Here is a 21,555-nt window from a genome sequence, read left to right as displayed (position 1 = left end):
CTAATTGCACCGTGACAAAGTAAACATGGCTGCTGTTCCCGACAGCAGGCCATCTCTACTACTCGCCCAGAGTGCCGTTTCGGCCCCCCGCATCGGCAATCACTGCTATTGGTCAGTCAATTCTGACCGGCACATAGCAGGCATTTTTGTTAAAACTTTGCCCTGGAGTCACAGGGCACAGTTAGACAGTAGTGATTGGTGCTATCTAAGACAACACCCATCACCACCAACGTCCCCTAGGGAGGTGGCAGTGATGCTACCTCTAGGAGCGCTCTGATTGGTCAGTCTGTAATGACCGACCAATAAGGGCACCGGCGGATGTTTTGAACACCGAGACCGCTCTTATCTTTTAATTTCTGTTCACTATACACGTGTAAAAACACTACACACACACACACACACCCCTGTTGAAAAATAAAAGTTGATTACACGTGTTAAAACACCACACAACCCCCTGTAATAAATTAAAATGTCTCAATCGTCCAGAAGCATGTATTTAGTCGAGGAGGCATACGCCATCATTGCCTCTGACCCTGATTCGGCGAGCGAGGGAGACGAGGCATATGCCCCACTCCTTTTAGTTTCCTCCTCCAGTGATGAGGAACCCCCCCAAAGGCGATCCAGGAGAGTAGCTGAGGCAACCCCAATGATTGATCCCGTGTGGACTCCTGATTTTATAGGCAGCTCAGGAATTCAGTTTGAGACTTAAGGCCTCACAGAAATGGACTTTTTCAAGGTCTTTTTCTCTGAGGAGTTTGTTAATTTAATGGTGGCCAAGACAAATCTGTCCGCCCAACAATTTTTAACCCAAAGCCCCACTTCATAATTTGTTAGGTGGACCACAGTAGATGCAGCAGAGATGACATTTTGAGGCCTTGTGCTGCATATGGGTCTAGTGAGGAAGCCACAGATTAGGCAATACTGGAGTGCGGATATTTTGTACAACACCCCAATTTACCGCATGGCCATGGCCATGATCACTTTGTAGCGATTTAAAAATTCTTGCATTACAATGATAATGCACAGTGCCCGCCCCAGGACGACCCCACATTTGACATTCTATTTAAAGTCAGGCCAGTCATTGATCATTTCAGAACCAAATTTTCACAAGTGTACACCCCCGATAAATTTATTTCCATAGACGAGTTCCTTGTTCATTTTAAGGGGAGGCTTAAATTCCGCCAATACCTGCCAAATAAGAGGGCAAGGTATGGAATTAAATTGTACAAACTGTGTGAGAGTACATCTGGGTATACACACAGGTTTAGGGTTTACGAAGGGAAGGACTCTATTGAACCCTAAGAATGCCCCCCCTCCTGGGAGTTAGTGGGAAAATGGTGTGGGATTTAATACACCCATTGCTGGACAAGGGTTATCACCTTTACGTGGATAACTTCTATACCAGCATCCCACTATTTAGGTGCCTTTCTACCAGAAGTACTGTAGCATGCTGTACTGTTCGCAAAAATCAGAGAGGCCTCCCTAAAACACTGCTTAGCCAAAGCCGCAGAAGGGGTGAGAGCAGGGAACTATGCAGCGAGAACATACTGTTCATCAAATATAAGGACAAGAGGGATGTCCTTTATATTGACCACAATTGATGGCAGCGGCAGCACCCCTGACCCTGAACGAGGTACCACCACAGTGAACCAGAAGCCAAATTGCATCCTGGGCTACAATAAGTACATGGGCGGGGTTGATCTCTCTGATCAAGTACTGAAGCCTTAGGGTATGTGCACACGATGAGTGGCTTTTACGTCTGTAAAGACAGACTGTTTTCAGGAGAAAACAGCTGCCTCATTTCAGATGTAAAAGCTCCTCCTCGCATTATGCGAGGCGTCTGTGACGCTCGTAAATCTTGAGCAGCTCTTCATTGACTTCACTGAAGAACGGCTCAAATTACGTTGCAAAGAAGTGCCCTGCACTTCTTTGCCGAGGCAGTCAATTTACGCATCGTCGTTTGACAACTGTCAAACGACAACTCGTAAATTACAGGTCGTCTGCACAGTACGTCAGCAAACCCATTCAAATGAATGGGCAGATGTTTGCCGACGTATTGTAGCCCTATTTTTAGGCATAAATCGAGGCATAATACGCCTCATTTACGCCTGAAAATAGGTCTTGTGAACCCAGCCTTACAGTGCCCTACGGAAAACAAAGACATAGTACAAAAAGCTCAAAACCACAAAAAAGGCCATACTCACTAGGTAGGTGGGTGGGTGAAAACCCGTTCCCATCAGGACGCAGACGGGTCAAAGAATGCTGCAGAAGGAGTGTGCATTAAATAGTGATAGCCCCTCCCACTAGTCTTGAGGGGAGTGGCGGACTAAGTGCTCAAAGGTGTGCGATAAATGTGTGTCAGTGTAGTGCTAGGGTGTGAATGGATGGTAAAAAATAAATATGTATGTATGAAAGTGTCAGAACTGTGTAATAATGTAATAAAAATAAATAAATAAAATGTGATGAATAGGGGTCAGTGCTGTGAATAGTACATGGGGTGTCAGTACTATGTGTAATACGTGGAGGGATAATGTGCTGGTCGTCAGGCATGGCGTATCTTGCCGAATAACAGCCTATTTGTAACGCCGCTAGTGTTAGCTAAAGCGGGCTTTATGCTGGGAGGGCATGAGGGCATGATGTGCTGGCGTTTGGTTTGGAATGCAGAGCAGCCCGCTTTAGCTAACACTAGCGGCGTTACAAATAGGCTGTTATTCGGCAAGATACGCCATGCCTGACGACCAGCACATTATCCCTCCACGTATTACACATAGTACTGACACCCCATGTACTATTCACAGCACTGACCCCTATTCATCACATTTATTTTATTTATTTATTTTTATTACATTATTACACAGTTCTGACACTTTCATACATACATATTTATTTTTTACCATCCATTCACACCCTAGCACTACACTGACACACATTTATCGCACACCTTTGAGCACTTAGTCCGCCACTCCCCTCAAGACTAGTGGGAGGGGCTATCACTATTTAATGCACACTCCTTCTGCAGCATTCTTTGACCCGTCTGCGTCCTGATGGGAACGGGTTTTCACCCACCCACCTACCTAGTGAGTATGGCCTTTTTTGTGGTTTTGATATTTATGTCCCATTTTTTCTGTTTGTGTTTTTATAGTACAAAAAGCTGGCCGTGCACATCAAACAGATGGCATTGTATAACGCTTACGTGCTATGACGATGTGCAGGCTGGACAGGGACATTCCTTAACTTTCAAGAGGTGGTGATCAAGACACTTCTATTTGGGATCTAGGCAGGGGAGGGCCCAAGCACATCTGCTGGTGGCGATGGTCCACGTTTTGTACCAGGGCAACATTTCCCCAATGAAGTGCCCCAAATTGCAAAGAAGGGAAGGACACAAAAAAGTGTGTTCCAAAAGGGGAATTAGAAAATACTCTATTTACCACTGTGAAACCTGCCCCGAAAAACCAGGCCTGTGTATCAAGGATTGCTTCAAAGAGTACCATACATCCATAAATTAGTAATTTCATGCTTCATTAACCACTTTTATTATACCAAAAGCAACATTGCGTCCACACACATATCCAGCTAAATCCTAGTTCCAAAAGTCAAATGGCGCTTCTGAGTCCTGTCGTGTGTCCAAAAAGCCGTTTATGACAACATGTGGGGTATTGTTTTACTCGGGAGAAATGGCTTTACAAATGTTGTGGAGCTTTGTCTCCTTTAGTCCTCGTGGAAATTAGAAAAAATTAGCTAAACCTACATTTTCTTAGAAAAAAAATGTAGATTTTCATTTTCACTGCCTACTTCCAAAAAACCTGTGGGGTCAAAACGCTCACTATACCTCTATATCATTTTCTCAAGGGGTGTAGTTTCCAAAATAGGGTCAGTTGTGGGGGTTTCCGCTGTTTTGGCCCCTCAGGCTTTGCAAATGTGACATGGCCTCCGCAAACCATTCCTGCTAAATTTGAGCTCCAAATCCAAATGGCGCTCTTTCCCTTTTGAGCCCTGCCGTGTGTCCAAACAGCCGTATGACCACATGTGGGATTTTGTTTTTCTCAGGAGAAATTGCTTTACAAATATTGTGGAGCTTTTTCTCCTTTAGTCCTCGTGGAAAAGAGAAAAAATTCTCTTTGAAATTTTCTTTGAAACAATGTAGATTTTCATTTTCACGGCCTACTTCCAAAAATTTCTGCAAAAAACCTGTAGGGTCATAATTTCCTCAAGGGGTGTTGTTGCCAAAATAGGGTAACTTGTGGGGGGTTTCCACTGTTTTGGCACCGCAAGAGCCCTGCAAACTTGACTTGGGGCCTAAAATATTTTCTAATAAAAAGGAGGCCCCAAAATCCACTAGGTGCTCCTTTTGCTTCTGAGGCCTGTGCTTCAGTCCATAAACACACTAGGGCCACATGTGGGATATGTCCTACAACTGCAGAATCTGGGCAATAAATATTAAGTTGCATTTATCTAATAAAACCTTCTGTGTTACAAAAAAATTTATTCAAATGAATTTCTGCAAAAACAAATTTAATTTGTAAATTTCACCTCCTACTTTGCTTTAATTCCTGTGAAACGTCTAAAGGGTTGATAAACTTTCTAAATGCTGTTTTGAATACTTAGCGGTGCAGTTTTTAAAATGGGGTGACTTGTGGAGGTTTGTATTGTGTAGGCCCCTCAAAACCACTTCAAAACTGAACTGGTCCATGTAAAAATATCCTTTTGAGATTTTCTTGAAAATGGGAGAAATTGCTGCTAAAGTTCTAAGCCTTGTAACATCCTAGAAAAATAAAAGGGTGTTCAAAAAACGATGCCAATCTAAAGTAGACATATGGGGGATGTTAATTAGCAACAATTTTGTGTGGTATAACTGACTGACTGTTTTACAAGCAGATACATTTAAATTGATAATGCTAATTCTCACAATTTTTCGCTAAATTTTGGTGTTTTTCACAACTAAATACTGAATGTATCGACCAAATTTTACCACTATCTTAAAGTCCAATGTGTCACGATTATACATTCTCAGAATCGCTTGGATAGGTAAAAGTATTAAGAAGTTATTACCACATAAATTGAAACATGTCAGATTTGAAAAATGTGGCTACGTCAGGAAGGTCAAGCATGGCTAATGCGGGAAGGGGTTACATTTTATTTTGACATTTTAATTTTGTACATTTTTTTTTTTTTAACTTTTTTTTTTTTTTAGTCCCACTAAGGGACTTGAAGATCCAATTGTTGGATTGTTGTTATAATACCCTGCAATACTTATGTGATTATCTGCAGCACATCTCCCTAAGTTCCATTTTAAGTTACATGCTGCTCAACTTCTTTATAACAACCAAATCTGGGGGATTATCCGAGAGAGGGAGTGGGATTTTGACACCTTAGGCCTGGTCCTTGCAGCTTCAACACATTTGCCTAATGAACTGATGGGCAGTTTTGGAAACCTGACCCAGAGACTGAAGGTATAAGGGTATGTGCACACACACTAATTACGTCTGTAATTGACGGACGTATTTCGGCCGCAAGTAGTGGACCGAACACAGTGCAGGGAGCCGGGCTCCTAGCATCATACTTATGTACGATGCTAGGAGTCCCTGCCTCTCCGTGGAACTACTGTCCCGTACTGAAAACATGATTACAGTACGGGACAGTTGTCCTGCAGAGAGGCAGGGACTCCTAGCATCGTATATAACTATGATGCTAGGAGCCCGGCTCCCTGCACTGTGTTCGGTCCGGTACTTGCGGCCGAAATACGTCCGTCAATTACGGACGTAATTAGTGTGTGTGCACATACCCTTAAGATATGATTTAGACACTGAAAAGGTGTTCACATGGTTCAAGGTCAGATCTATCTGCTCTCAAGCAAAAGAGACTCTGATTGTAAGTAGTAGGCTTTTCTGTTGTTTTATGCCATTTTTTTTTAATTTTGTAAACTTTTTTTTTTTGTATGGTAATTGATTTTGTCTTTTTTTGTAGTAACTTTAACTTTTCTATTTATTTTAAAACTTTTAATAAGTTAAGTCCCTACATGCTCAAAAAAAAAGTTGTATTCCTTTTATCGAGTGTTTAGAATTTTTGGGGGTATTTATCGGCCCATGTGGAAGTGAGTTGTGTATCTTGGTGTGTGGACTGTGTTGGGGTGTGATTTTATGCTCAATTTGCACCCCGGGTGGAAGGTGAGTGCAAGATTGTGTGAGTGGAAATATATTAACCCCTTACAGTTGCACTCACGTTATATTTTTAAGCCTTTTTATGCAAATGTTTAATCTTGAAATTGCACAGACACAAGGTTTCTGCTTGGAATTACTGAAGCATAATTTGTTTTGATCCCCTCTATCTTTGAGTATTAATTTAGTCCGTTTGCAATTATATCTAATTGCATGTGCTTGGAGATGTGGTTAACTAGACAAGCAAGCGCACACATATGACCTTTTCCTATATGCAGAGGTTAGAGGCTTTTCTATTACATGAAGGTTAATTCCTTTTTTAATTTATATCCGAATTGGCTTAACAAAGCTATTAATCAACAGTCCATTCGCCGTTTCAGAAAATCACTGTATTAAATTGAGACGATACCTGCCAACTCTTGCATAGTTTTTGACATCACTTTAAAATCAGTTAAAACATTTCACTGAAGACCAAAATCCAGATTTCCCTTCTCCTGGAAACCTCATATCCGGTAATTATACATAGGACAAACAAAGAGTATTTTACAGTGTAGTGTAACTATGTTTCTCCTGTTATAATGTATCTATGTATACTTACAGGTTGACAGCTTCTCGGTTTTCCTATAGCCTAGGGTCTAGTAAGAATGACCTATATTAGTGGCTGCAGTCTGAGTAGCACATTCCATGATGTGGGTGGAGGGCTAGGTCAGACACGGCACAAAATGCTGCATATATTACTTGCAAATGTTGTTGCAAAAGGGTAAATCCGCATTGAAAATACTAGTCAAATCCACAACATAATTAGATGTTCTGTGGATTTGAATATCCTCTACGTGTGAATGGGGTTTTGAAAACGCCATTTAATTGTATTGTGCTGTACAAACTCTCCACATCTGAACGCGACCTAAGAACCTCAGCCGAGACCTTTGCTCCGTATGCAGATCGTAGCACATTCGTAGAACTAGTGTTCATCTGTGCATTTTCCCATTTTCAAATTATAACTGTTGAGTCGATCACATCTGCGTTTGGGTATTCTGTTGTTCTGCTCCGTCATAGTAGCAGAATAACAAAAAAATGGATCTGTCGCATGACTAACCATGGCGCCTTTTGACTTTAATGGGTTCTGTAATGGTTTCTGTCATTCTGCTGCATGATTGTGTCTGGCAAAAACGACAAACTCTTCAACGGAGTCTTATAACGGAGCCTCTGAGGCAGATGTGAATAGAGCCTAAACTACAATGCAGTTACAGGAACAACCAAAATCAAAAGGGGGTTGTACCTGTAATGACTGGGTAGGGAGACAGACAGATGAGCCCTAATCTACCCGCCCCTCAGTCCCTGCCTACTTGCACGGCCCGTCCTAGGCGACGACGTACAACTGGGCGACGGTCCCTACACTCAATATGTGCACGACAGACAAACAGACAAGGGTACACAGAAGCTAAGGGAAATGGGGCAGTTGCCCACGGCAACACTGTGAGCAACAAGAGTAGTGAACGAGCCGAGTCCAACCAGGAGTGTACGAGGTACCAAACGCAGAGCAGGAGAGTAGTCCGTAAAGCCAGGGTCAATTTGAAGCAGTGGTCAATAGTACTAGCAGGAGCAGCAGAGCCAGGAACCCAGACAGAATCACAGGCAAAGGACGAGCAGGAAATGAAGGTATAAATAGACAGAGGGCGAGAGCTAGAACTGTCTGGCCAGGCTGTGATAGGCTCTCCCACTCCTGAGCCTCCCAGCCTGAGTGGTAGCAGATCGAGTCACTCTATCAGACTTAGGAGCAGGTGCAGACTGATTAACCACGGGCGTCGACACAGAAGCTGTGTCTGGCAGATCCTTTACAGTACCACCTCTGATAGCATTGCATCCTGTTGCAGGACCTTTTGCACAACTTCGCTTCAAAAGACAGAGCTCACAATGTATCCCTAGCCTAAGGGTGGATTCACACACGGCAGACTTTGTTGTAGAAATGTCTGACTGAAAATCGGTACCAATCATCTAAATATGGTTGTTTCTGCAGGAAGCACATGGATTTCTGTACATTTTGTTCAGATGAATGGAACCGATTTTAAGTTGCAGAAATGTCCAACAAATTCTGCAGTATGTGAATCCCCCAAGGAGTAGCTTCAGTTCAGAGGGACTTTTAAATAAAATATAAGGGAATTGCATAGACAAATATTCTCAAGTTTATAGATATTTTTGATATTTACTGCTACTGTAGTTCCAAAAGGAGCTATGTAAAAATCCACCAAGACAGCAAGTGGAAATTAAAATTCTCAGTGCCTTCCTTGGCAGTCTCTCAACGGGCTTTGAACCGAGTAGACTGCCTTTTAAAATATAGAGATCTATTGGAATAATATTGAAGATTTAGCACAATAACAATGAAAGTGTATGTTCAAGTAACTGAGCCCAATATAAGGCTATGTTCACACGGAGTATTTTGGGGGAGGAATATCTGCCTCAAAATTCCGTTTGGAACTTTGAGGCAGATATTCCTCTCCCTGCACGCCGATTTTCGCGGCAATTATCGCGCCGTTTTTCGCCCGCGGCCATTGAGCGCCGCGGGCATAAAACAGCGAGATATACGCTTTCTCCTGCCTCCCATTGAAGTCAATGGGAGGTCGGAGGCGGAAGCGCCCGAAGATAGGGCATGTCGCTTCTTTTTCCCGCGAGGCAGTTTTACTGCTCGTGGGAAAAAGACGCCGGCGTTCTCGGGCCGTTTCTGCCGAGTTTTGCGACGCGGTTTCCGCGTCAAAAAACTCTGCAAAATACCCCGTGTGAACATAGCCTTACACAAGCTGCACTAGTGATCTTTAGAGGCTTAGGGCTAGTTCACACTGAGGTTTTGGTACATTTACTCAAGTAAAATAAAAAATGTATATATATATATATATATATATATATATATATATATATATATATATATATATATATATATATATATATATATATATATATATATATATATATAAAAATATACAAAATAGTCCACATGCATTTCTATCGGCCGTAGGCAATTCCACATCCTGACCTAGATCCTTTTTTTGTAATAAAGAAAATATTTTTTGCCAGCTTCGGTGAGTGCCTCGATCATTCCTCTACACATATATATTCAGCTTTTTGTGCTATTCTTTCGAAGAGCAACTCCGTGGCAATTTACCTGCAATCATCCAACAGTAAGCAAGCCATATTTCAACTCCTATTCCGACTGTGCGGTTTTGGTAGTGCCAGCCTCTTTCCTTCTTCCTATTGATTGTATACAGTGTATTTGGGCTAGAGCACGCCGATAGAACCAGCCATGGAAAATAATCCAGTGGATCATGTGGAGTCTCTGGCTACTTTGGATTCAGCAGCACTGATCGCAGGTCGTATGGATGTGGATGCGTTTTTTGCACAATGCAATCTCCAAGATGAGTTGCAGGTGATGGGCACAAAAGCTCTTGAAAATAAGGTTATGTTTCTGTCCGAAAAAGAAGTCAAGTTGTTTTGGACTGTTAACTCCTTACAATCTTACAAGGACTGTAATAGATCGCCTAGAGGCTTGCGTATATATAAAGAAATCTCGCAATATCATGATGATATGGAATTTGCTGCACAGTGGAAACAGCTGCATGTACAACATTCACTCAACTTAACTGAGTTAATACTGACCCGCACTGAAAAAGAATATACATCTATAAAGGAACAACTTGGTAAAGCCAAAATGGAATTAAAAACGAGATTAACCGAAACACAATTCCAAATGTTTATTAAGAGAGTCGATAAGAAGGTTATTCCTATCCAGTCGGAAATAAAAGAAAGAAAAAAAGATAAATTTATCCGAGATAAAGGTGATTTTGATACCGGTCATATCTTCAGTTGGGGTAATCGGAGGATACGAAAATTTAGACGTCAAAGGATCCAGCATAAATCAACTGATTACTGGACTACTGATTCAGGATCAGATTCTAGCTATGGAGAAGAAGTGACCAGGCATGGTCCGTTGATGGACATTTCCACCAGTTCTGTAATTGAGGGGAATAATAACCCTTTAGGAGGAGCATCAGAAGGGGTCGTCAAAGGCAGAAGAGGCAATTATGCAGGAGTCAAGCGAAAGCAGGTCTCTTGGAGACAGTAAGAGACTGTTCTTCTAATAATGTAGTGTCTATATCTGATTTAGATGTACCTGTTTCTACCAATGTAACAACTGTGATTAATCTGTCCGATCTTATTTTGACTCCAGATTGTCTGTCTCTGCTTTCAAAGGGCTTTAACTACTGTATTAATTCTGAATTTGATTATACTAAATTTGAAATAGATCTTTATAAATCAATACGTAAGATGAATTTGCATCGGGTTTTTTCTGGTCATGTTTCTGAAAAGGTGCCTCCTGTTGGAGAAAGGAAAGTTACTGTGGGTACTCTTGGCTTTAGTTTAAATGATAACTTTTCTGCTGAAGATAGAAAAATGTTACATATTTTAATGGATGTCCCTATTGAAGAAGTGGATTGTGAACCACAATCGTACAATATTGAGAAGTTTCAGGGTGGGAGACCATCCACTTTTAACCCTCCTTTACCTGCCGGTTCACAATTAGATTTATTTCAAAAAGAGGTTTTACGTGATGTAAAATGCCTCATTTACCCTTCAGCCATTCCCAATCTATCAGTAGAGGAAAGAAAGGCATTGAAATGGTTAAGTTCTAATAATAATGTTATTTTAAAACCGGCAGATAAAGGAGGGAATATAGTGTTACTGTCCAAAGAATATTATATTCAGGAGGCCCATCGCCAGTTAGATGACAATTCGGTCTATGAAATCCTTAAACAGGAACCAACTTCATTGTACCTAAGGTTATTGAGATCACTATTGAGAAAAGGGGTTGAGGGTGGTTTCTTTTCTAAAAAATTCGGAGAGAAATTAATTATACCATTCCCCAACAGACCATACTGGTATTTCATCCCAAAGGTACATAAATCAATGGAATTCCCCCCGGGCCGCCCCATTATAGCGGGAATTGGATCAGTTACTGAGCCACTTTCACGCTATTTGGACTGGGTTATGCGCCCATTATTAAAGAATATTCCTTCCTATTTACAGGATACACAAGATTTCTTGTCAATAATTATGGACTTTGGTTGGCAAAAAGGATTCAAATTGGCTAGTATTGACGTCGAAAGCCTATACACCCGTATCCCTCAGGATGCCGGTGTACAGGCCGTTAGACGTCAATTGCAGTACACTAAAAGTGATCATGCGTTTATTGACTTCATATGTGAGGCATTACAGTATGTGTTGAGTCACAATTCCTTTCAATTTAATGACATCTGGTATCGACAAAAGTCGGGAACGGCTATGGGTACTCCCGTAGCTCCGACTTTTGCGAATTTATTTTTAGCGGACTTTGAAGAACAAATGATATACAATCTTTCTAATCCCTATGCCAAATACCTACAGCTATACCTGCGTTATATAGACGACATTTTTGTAGTGTGGTCTGGTACCCAGCAGGAATTTCTAGATTTTGTAAAATACCTGAATGCAAATTCATCAAATATGAGTTTTACACATAAATTTGGTAATCAAGAAATTGAGTTTTTGGATGTATATGTAACAATAGAGGAGGGAGCAATTCAGACTAAAGGTTATCGAAAACCTACAGCCACCAATACATTGTTGCGGTATGATAGTTATCACCCTAGACATATAACCAAATCTTTACCTTATGCTCAATTTTTACGTCTAAGACGAATTAATAGTAGTGATTTGACATTTTATGAACAGGCAGATGAGATGAGTCAAAAGTTGGAAGCAAGAGGTTATCCGGTACAATTGGTAAAAGATGCTTTAAATAGAGCTAGTGAAATTAAACAAACATCGTTATTCCATCATAAGAAACATAGTCGAAAAACTCCTATCAAAAAAGATCAGAGATTTGTTCTATCCTTCGGTTATAGCCCAATGAGTGATGTTATCCGAACAAGTATTCGAAACAATTGGCACCTAATTGAGAATGATCCATTACTTATGGAAGTCGCAATTAGGAAACCAATCGTATCCTTTCGTAGATGTAAAAATTTAAAAGATATTTTAGTCAGGGGACGTTTTTCCCAAAAAGAGAAGTGCAAAGAGAACTGGTTGACAGCTAATAGTCCAAAGGGTAACCACAGATGTGGACAATGCAATTATTGCAATTCCATAATACGTACAAGGAACCTGAATTTAGGGGGCATTACGTTTGAAATTAATGGATTAATAACCTGTAGGACCCAATATGTTGTATATGCAGTAATTTGCGATTGTGGTAGATTTTATATAGGAAAAACTATACGACCTATGTATGTAAGATTTCGTGAACATATAAGATCACTAAATACATGTGAGGGATGCCCTAGGCTGATACAACATATGCAGGAGAAACATGCAAATAACGCTCGATGCATGCGATTTGTGGGTATTGTTCACATTCAGCCATTGGTGTTAGGAGGAGACAGACACAAATCTCTGCTGCAGAGAGAGGCAGAGATTATTTCTCTGACAGGTGCACTAGGACCGCTCGGTCTCAATGATCGGAATGATCTGAGTTCGTTTTTAACATGAACCTTATTTGTTTTTAGAGAATTTGGTATTGTAATATTGATATTCTAAGATTAGAATGTACCAGTTGTATGAACCATCAAAGTATACTGTGTATTTCCCTGTCTTTTTTAATTTTTTGTTATGTAACAATGTGTACTAATTTGTGAATAAAAAGGCAGGTGAAGGAAGTGACGCTAGGGCCTTGAGAAAGCGTGTACCAGCACGTGAAACGGCCGTAGGCAATTCCACATCCTGACCTAGATCCTTTTTTTGTAATAAAGAAAATATTTTTTGCCAGCTTCGGTGAGTGCCTCGATCATTCCTCTACACATATATATTAGGGCTAGTTCACACTGAGGTTTTGGTACATTTACTCAAGTAAAATAAAAAATGTATACATATATATATATATATATATATATATATATATATATATATATATATATATATAAAAATATACAAAATAGTCCACATGCATTTCTATCGTGCATTAACTTCCAGGGGCTATTTGTTTTGAAACAAAGCCTTGATTTCTGTTTTCAAAGGAACACTTTAATGTCGAAAAAGAAAGAAAATCAATAAAAAGTGTTGCTTGGTAAATGTGACATACTAATAGATACCTGGTTCTTTTATATTTATTGTGAGTGGTATACAGTAGCTGTCATTGAATATTATATCCATTTCTAAGATTATTGGTATGTGTTTTGTTTTTTGTGTGTCTTTCTTCATTTCCAACAAAAAAGAAAAAAAAAAAAAAGTTTACTGTCCTATATAATTATTGATTTTGCTTTGTTTTTAGTGCATTTGCACCACTGGATATTCCCTCAGGCAAAAACATCTCAGAGTTTGATAAAATCAAGATTCTCTTTCAAGAACTCGGAAGCAGTTGTAAGTGTTTTATGTTACATTCATACAATTTAGTATTCATCCCATTATTTGTAGCTTATTGTTTGTCAAATATTTTACTTTACTATTTAATGTACCGTATTTTTCGGACTATAAGATGCAATTCTTCTGACTATAAGGTACTTTTCCTGGCCGTTTAACTAGTTAAATGGCGACCACAGTATTTATAGAGGTCTTCCCATGAAGGACATTTGTGACATATCCACAGGATATGTCATAAATGTCAGATAGGTGCGGGTCCCACCTCTGGAACCCGCACCTATCTCTAAAACGGGGCCCCTAAATCCTGTTCTAGTTTACTCCCTCCGCTGTCTCCCGGCCTGGTTAGATAGTCGGGAGTTACGGTTACCGCCGAGTACTCGCTGAGCTACGCTGTTTCCGTAACTCCCATAGAAGTGAATGGGAGTTACGTGAATAGCCTAGCGCCGCGAGCTACGCTGTTTCCGGAACTCTGTAGCTCCGAAAACCACTTACATGGTCGAGTTACGGAAACAGCGTAACTCGCTGAGCTACGCAGTTTCCCTAACTCCCGTAGAACTGAATAGTAGTTATGGAAACAGCGTAGCATGCTGCGCTGCTTCTGTAACGGCCATTTACTACTATGGGAGCTACAGAAACAGCGTAGCTCAGCGAGTTATGCTGTTTCCGTAACTCATCCATGTATTGCAGTGTATTGTACTAATGATCACAGGTTCAAGTCTCCTAGGGGAACTAATAAAATGTGAAAAAAAAAGAAGAAAAAAGATACATTTTCAGGAGTGTATAAAAAATTTTAAAAGTTAAAATAAAAAACTTTTCCCATTTTCCCCAAGCACAATGTAAAAAATAAGAAAATAAAAAGTGATTAAAAAAATCGTATGTACCAAAAAAATGGCTCTCAGAATATGGTGAAACAGAAGAAATTATTTTTTTTAACAAATAGTTTTTACTTTGTAAAAGTAGTAAAATATGTTTTCCTATTTTCTGTTGTCTAAAACCTGGGTGCGTCTTATAGTCAGGTGCGTCTTATAGTCCAAAAAAAATATGGTAATTTTCCTATCAAAAAATGGAACACTCAATAATGGCTGTGGATTTGGCCTCTGCATAAGCTTGCTTCTATAACCAGTCCTCTGGCAGTCCTGGTGAGACCTAAGTGAGTATTTTATTGTGCATGGAGCTGGACTGCCTACAGTGTACAAATTTACGCCAAGCTCCTGCGAAGACTAGAGCGATAGAGAGAACCTGTCCACCCATTTCCACTTGGTTTCCAACTTTTTTAAGCTTTAGAAAATTAATGCCTTTTGGAGTAAGAGGATGGGGCCCGATTTTTCTTCTTTTTATATGGATGTTTTACTTTTGTTGTCTACCTCATTCAAGTTATATGGTTCCAAATTTTGCTTAATAGAAACTTTTTGGTGTTCGCATGCTATATTTTGTTTGCTTTGTATAGAGGACATTCCTGAGAGAACCTCATTATCTCAACGCAGATAAATATGTGTTGAATACTGCTTTCCCCCTCTTTAAACTTATAGAACATTCTGGGCAACCTCACCCCTCAAGTAACGAGACCAAAATATAAAACCTCTTAAATATATATATTATACAAAATTGGCGACAGCACTCTGCGAAGTAAGTAAATAAATATTATAAGTGACCCACCTTATAAGTGAGGTTGCCTTGTCGTGGCAGGTGGGCTCACACAATTTGATCAAAATGTGCGCTAAGAACCTCACTTTTGTAGGTAGATTTAGCAGTTATGCATATTTATTTATATATAGTGTCTTAGGTGGCATTGGTGTTTGCAGAGTGCTGTCGCCATTTTCTTGTGTCAGGTGTATGATTAACCAATTGTACCAAACAAGTGATAATGATCATCATTTTAACATGTAGGTTGAAACACAGTGTCACGATCTGTGGGTATGTGGACCCACTGGGCCGTATCGCGGGATTGCAGCTGGCCAAACAGTTTACCAATTCAGTGTGTGTGTGTGTGTATGTATATGTATATTTATATATATGTATGTGTATGTGTATATATATATATATATATATAATGATACACATATTTGTCTAAGCACAAGGGTACCTGTAGTAGTTTAGACAGTAGCAAAGGCTAGGCTCAGATGGGACCTTGGCAGCAGGCACCAGGTGTGGTGTAACACAGCAGGCGTGACCAGTGGCACAACACGACTCCAACTTTCTAAGGCTCAAGTACAAAGGCACGGGATACAGGTAGCAGGTACGGGAACACTGGGAACAGGAAAACACAAAGGGACCATAGTCCAGACTAACACGGGTAAACATAACAACACCCAGGCAAGGAGTAAAGGAGCATGGCCCTACTTATAGTCCAGGGTGATCATGGACTAATAGATGATTATTTTCATGTGTGTGCGCTGGCCCTTTAAGGCCGGGCACGAGCCTGCGAGCGTACCATACGGGACACAGCAGAACAGAGCGGATGTGAGCGCTGGCCTCTTCTAGGGAGGAGATGCGGACCAGCGCTCACAGATCCATGGCTGAGGCAGTCAGGGGGTTAGTAATCCCGACGTTCCGTGGCCGTGGACGCTACACACAGTCCTTAACTGTAACAGAAACTGCAGTGTAGGAGGCTTAGAACCGGGTTAGGAAGTGCCAAACTCTGCCAGATAGGTGAGGTTGTGGAAGATAGTTTTATGTCACAGGTCAACCATGGCAAACTGAGCACAGCAACAAGACTCAAGGTAGTTATACTATATCCGCAAAGTCTCTCCCAGGCAGAGATTTCAAAGCAGACTGGAGTCTTAAGATGTGCTGTTCAAGCTCTTTTGAAGAAACACTAAGGCAGCGTTGAGGACCGTAGACGCAATGGATGGCAACAAAATCTTAGTGCAGCAGATCAGACACATCATTCTTATTTCTCTTCAAAATTGGAAGATGTCCAGAAGTGCCATCTGCTCAGAACTGGAAGAAACCAGTGAGACCCAGGTACACCCATCTACTGTTCGGAGAAGTTTCGCCAGAAGTTGTCTTCATAGAAGAATTGCACCCAAAAAGCCATACCTTTGATGTGGAAACTAGGCCTAAGTGACTCAACTATGCAAGAAAACATAGAACCTGGGGTGCAGCAGGTGCCCTGTACTGATGAGACAAAATTAGAATTATTTGGCTGTAACAGAATTTAGTTTGTTCGCCGAAGGGCTGGAGAGCGCTACAATAATGAGTGTCTGTCTACAGGCAACAGTGAAGCATGGTGGAGGTTCCCTTCAATTTTGGGGCTGCATTTCAGCAAATGGTGTTGGGGATTTGGCAGGATTAATGGGGTCCTCAATCCTGAGAAATACAAGCAGATACTTCTCTTTTATGTAATACCATCAGGGAGGTGTCTGATTGGCTCCAAATCTTTTCTGCAGCAGCACAACAACCCCAAACATACAGCCAATGTCATTAGGAACTATCTTCAGCGTAGAGAACAACAAGTAGCTCTGGAGGTGATGATTCAGCCCCCACAGAGCCCTGATCTCAACATCATCGACTGTCCGGGTTTACATGAAGAGACAGAAGCTAATGTTAATGTTCATGAGTTCACCATCAGAAGGACACTGAACAACAATGGTGTGTTTGGCAGGTTTGCAAGGAGAAAGCTGTTGCTCTCCAAATAGAACATTGCGTCTCATCTGCAGTTTGCTAAACATCACCTGGACAAGCCAGAAGGCTATTGGAACAATGTTTTGTAGATTAACAAGACCAAAATAGAGATTTTTGGTTTAAATCAGAACCGTTCTGTTTGGAGAAAGGAAAACCCTGCATTCCAGCATAAAAACCTTATACCATCTGTGAAATACGGTGGTGGTAGTAGTGTCATGGTTTGGGCCTGTTTTGCTGCATCTTGCCATCATCGATGGAACAATGAATTCTAAATTATACCAGCAAATTCTCAAGGAAAATGTCAGGACATCTATCAGTGTGCTGAATCCTAAGAAAATGTACGTCATGCAATGGCCAGGTCAAAGTCCTGACCTTGATCCAATAGAAATGTTGTGGGAGAGCCTGAAGCGAGCAGTTCATGGGAGGAAATCCACCAACATAAGAATTGAAGCTGTTTTGTATGGAGGAATGTGCTCAAATGCCTCCAAGTCAATGTTGGGGACTAATCAATCAGTGCCGGAAACATTTAGATGAAGTCATTGCTGCATAAGGGGGGATTACACCAGATACTGAAAGCAAAGGTTTATATACTTTTGCCAATCACAGATATGTGATATTGGATCATTTTTCTCAATAAATAAATGACCAAGTCTAATTTTTTACTCCTTTTTTTATTTGGTCCTCGTTATCTGCTATTAGGACTTGCGTGAAAATCTGATGGTAAATTTATGCTGAAATCTAAAATATTCTGAAGGGTTCATAAACTTTTAAGTGATATAGCTCTGGCTCTTTAAGAAAGGGAGACAACTTCAACAACTGATGTCCTCTCTACAGGCAGTACATTCAAAATCCCGTTGAGGCTTTCTGCTTCTGAGATGGGATAGTCCACTGAGTGTACAACATTTAAATACAGGGGAGGTCTCTGCTGCTATTTTACTTCATGCTGGATGTAGTTATATTAGATTAAATGTATGGATTCCTGTGTATTATTGAGCAGATGAAGGAGGCTATGAGAAACAGCAGCACAAAGGTAAATCCAGTCACTGCTTTCTCTTCAGTGTGTGGCTTTTAATGGCTCTGTGTTTGTAGTAAGAGACTCAGATTAACCCTTTCTGTTCATTTTGTCCACCTCTAGCTGGGCTGCATAATACACAAGAATATCTTATTAAATGGCTGATAAAATACCAATATTCGGTATGCTGTAAAGTTCAGGCACCTTGCTAAAAGCGAGGAAAATTTCTACGCGATTTGTGTTTCACAGATTAACTGCCTATTAAGATGCATTGGAGAAAAGATTTACCAGGTTTGAGATTCGCTTTTGCTAAATTTATGAAATAAATATTGGAATCAATTCTCTCATTGCATTTTATGAACCAGCAAATCAATGAAAAAGGTGGATTGATTTTCTCAACTATAATCCTGGACAGATTGGAGCACAAGGCTCCACTTCAGATGCAATACCTTCTAGAGTAGAAGAGATTCTCCTCCGATTTTAACCTCACTGCTAAAATAAAAATAAAACCGGTGTCCTGTAATACTGAGGGAAATTTGCTGTTCCGCTAATGATACGTACTTGAGAGAGTCTTATAATTTAATCTACTGTCCCTTTTTGTGTTTTTCTTAGACAGGTCCTCTTAATGCATCTTGACGTAACTGTACGTCATAGTTTGCTCTGCATGAAGTCACTATAAAGTACAGTAACGTCATGGTGCTTTTCTGTGACCATGTCAAAAGACATGGTGACGGACAAGTGATAGCGGCTGTCACAGACAGCTGATAGTCACTGGGACTCGTCAGGGGACCAATTGCGGCACAGTGCTCGCTATCGCTGTGATTGGTCAGTTAATAGTGACTGATCAATTACAGCATTGCAGCATGGTTACCTGGCAAAAAGAGCCGGGTAGCGATGCTAGCCGATCGGCTGTAGGCAACAGGAGGCCTAACAATAGCCTCCTGTCTGCCAAGTACAGGGGCCTAAAAGGCTTCCGGCCGCAGATGGCTGATGGAGGCGGACTCGGACGCTGAGCCTGCGCCATCGGCTGAAGGGTGTCAGCTGTATGTTACAGAAGACAACCTCCTGTAACAGCAGTGAACAGAGCTAGCTCTGATCCCTGCCAATAACCCCATAGATGGCGTGATCAAAAGCGATCGCGAGATCTTAGTGGTTAACACCAGATCGTCTCGATGTGGTCGCAGGCATGCCGATCGTTGCTATGGCAGGATAAAAATGAAAACATTAAAAGTACACATTTGGTATCACCGTATCCATAACGACCAAAAGTGTATAATGTTATTTTTCCCGCGTGTTGAACACCGCAATAAAATAAAAAACAATGCCAGAATCACAAATTTTTTGGTCACCAGCCCTTCCAAAATATAGAATAGAAAGTGATCAGAGTCGCATAGTACCAATAAAAAATACAACCCGTCCTGCAAAAAACAAGCCTTTACGCAGCCTTGTCGACGCAAAAATGAAAAGATTATGGCTTTCAGAATATGGTGACACAAATTAATAATTAAAAAAAAATAAAATAGGATTTTATTGTGCAAACGCTGCAAAGCATAAAAATACAACCAATAAACCTATAGTATCCCCGTAATCATATCGCCCCGCAGAATAAAGTAAAATGTAGTTTATAGCCCATGGTGAAAATGAAAAAAAAAAATGAAATAAAACACATTGCCGGAATTGATGGTTTATGGTCACCATGCTTACCAAAAAATGTAATAAAAAGCGATAAAAAAAATATCATGTACCTCAAAATGAAACCTACAGATTGTCCCGCAACAAATAAGCCCTCACACTGCTCCGGTGGAGAAAAAAGAAAAAAGTTCTGGCTCTCAGAATAAAAGTGACGAAAAATGTGTAGAGCGTTTCAAAAGCGGATAAGATCGAGAAGCGTTTATCAGTGCGACTCTGGTCTTTATCTGCAGGTTATTTATTTACTGCATTATTATACCCTCTTATTGTGCCCAGATGTACTCCACACAGCTTACTTATGCCCCCACATTATAAGCTGGCATTTTGCTGGTATTTCAAACAGGACAACTACAAAGCTAAATCTGCACTCTGAAAGCCAAATGGTGTTCCCTCACTTATGAAGCCAACCGTGTGCCCAAACAGCAGTTTATGGCCACATATATGGCATCGACATACCCGGGAGAACCCTTTTTACAGTTTGAGGTATTTGTCTTCAGTGGCACAAACTGGGCACCACATATTGGGCACTATACTGGTATATCGGTGGAAAATGGCCGTTTCCACTTTGCACCGCCCGCTGCGCACTAATTTATAATGTAAAAACACCTATAGGGTTGAAATTCTCACTACACCCCTTAAAATGCCCTAAGGGGTCTAGTTTCCTAAATAGGGGGTTTGTTTTACTATTTGACCTCAGAGCCCTGCAATTGGGGGCCAATCCTGTGAAAATCCCCAAAATAGCCTCAAATGCACATGGTGCTCTTCACTTCTGAGCCCGGTCTTATCCAGGCACTTGATAAATGCCTTGAGGGGTGCAGTTTCCAAAATGAGGTCACTTCTCAGGGCTTCCACTGTACTGGGTTTTGCAAATGCGACATGGTGGCCAAAAAACAAACCAGCAAAATCTGCATGCCAAATATCACTCCTGCCTTTCTGATCCGTGCCGTGTTTCCAAAAAGCAGTGTATATGACCACATGTGGGATATTGCTGTAATCGGGAGAAATTGCTTTACAAATCTTGGGGCGCTATTTCTCCTTTTATCTCTTGTGAAAATGAAGGAAATCTACAATTTACTGGAACAAAATGTTGATTGTCATTTAAACTGCCTAATTCCAATAAATTCAGCAAAAGTCCTGTGGGGTTTAAATGCTCACTATACCGCTAGATAAATTCCTTGAGGGGTGTAGTTTCCAAAATGGGGTCACTTTTGGGTGGGGGGGGGGGTTTCTACTATTTTGACCTCTCATGGGCTTTGCAGATGCAACATGGCACCCAAAAAATAAGCAGGCAAAATTCGAGCTCCAAAAGCCAAATAGCGCTCCTTCCCTTCTGAGCCCTGCTATGTGTCCAAACTGCAGTTTATTACCACATATGGGGTATTGCCGTGCTCAAAAGAGTTTGCGTTACAAATGTTGGGGTGCTTTTTACCATTTATCTATTGTGAAAATGGAAAAATCTGAGCCAAAATCGATTTTCATTTTCACTGCCTAATACCACTAAATTCAGCAAAAAACCTGCAGGGTCAAAATGCTAACGAAACCCCTGATAAATTCCTTGAGAGGTGTAGTGTTCAAAATGGGTTCTTTTTGGGGGTATTACATTTGTTTTGGCCCCACAAGACCTCTTCAAAC

At 40.8% G+C, this 21,555-nt stretch overlaps 1 protein-coding gene across 1 annotated transcript in view; it reads left to right on the top strand.

The window, feature by feature from the left end:
• LMBRD1 (LMBR1 domain containing 1) overlaps positions 1 to 21,555 on the top strand; it is a 205,278-nt gene that overhangs the window by 65,488 nt on the left and 118,235 nt on the right. The window contains exon 6 of the mRNA XM_075864151.1: positions 13,510 to 13,598. Coding sequence (XP_075720266.1) covers positions 13,510 to 13,598 — 89 coding nt within the window. The remainder of the gene's footprint in view (positions 1 to 13,509; positions 13,599 to 21,555) is intronic.

This window comes from Rhinoderma darwinii, chromosome 4, assembly GCF_050947455.1.
Source record: "Rhinoderma darwinii isolate aRhiDar2 chromosome 4, aRhiDar2.hap1, whole genome shotgun sequence".
In the NCBI taxonomy this organism is placed as follows: domain Eukaryota; kingdom Metazoa; phylum Chordata; class Amphibia; order Anura; family Rhinodermatidae; genus Rhinoderma; species Rhinoderma darwinii.
Note: the sequence above shows the minus strand (reverse complement) of the source record. Positions and strands in the feature narration are given on the sequence as shown.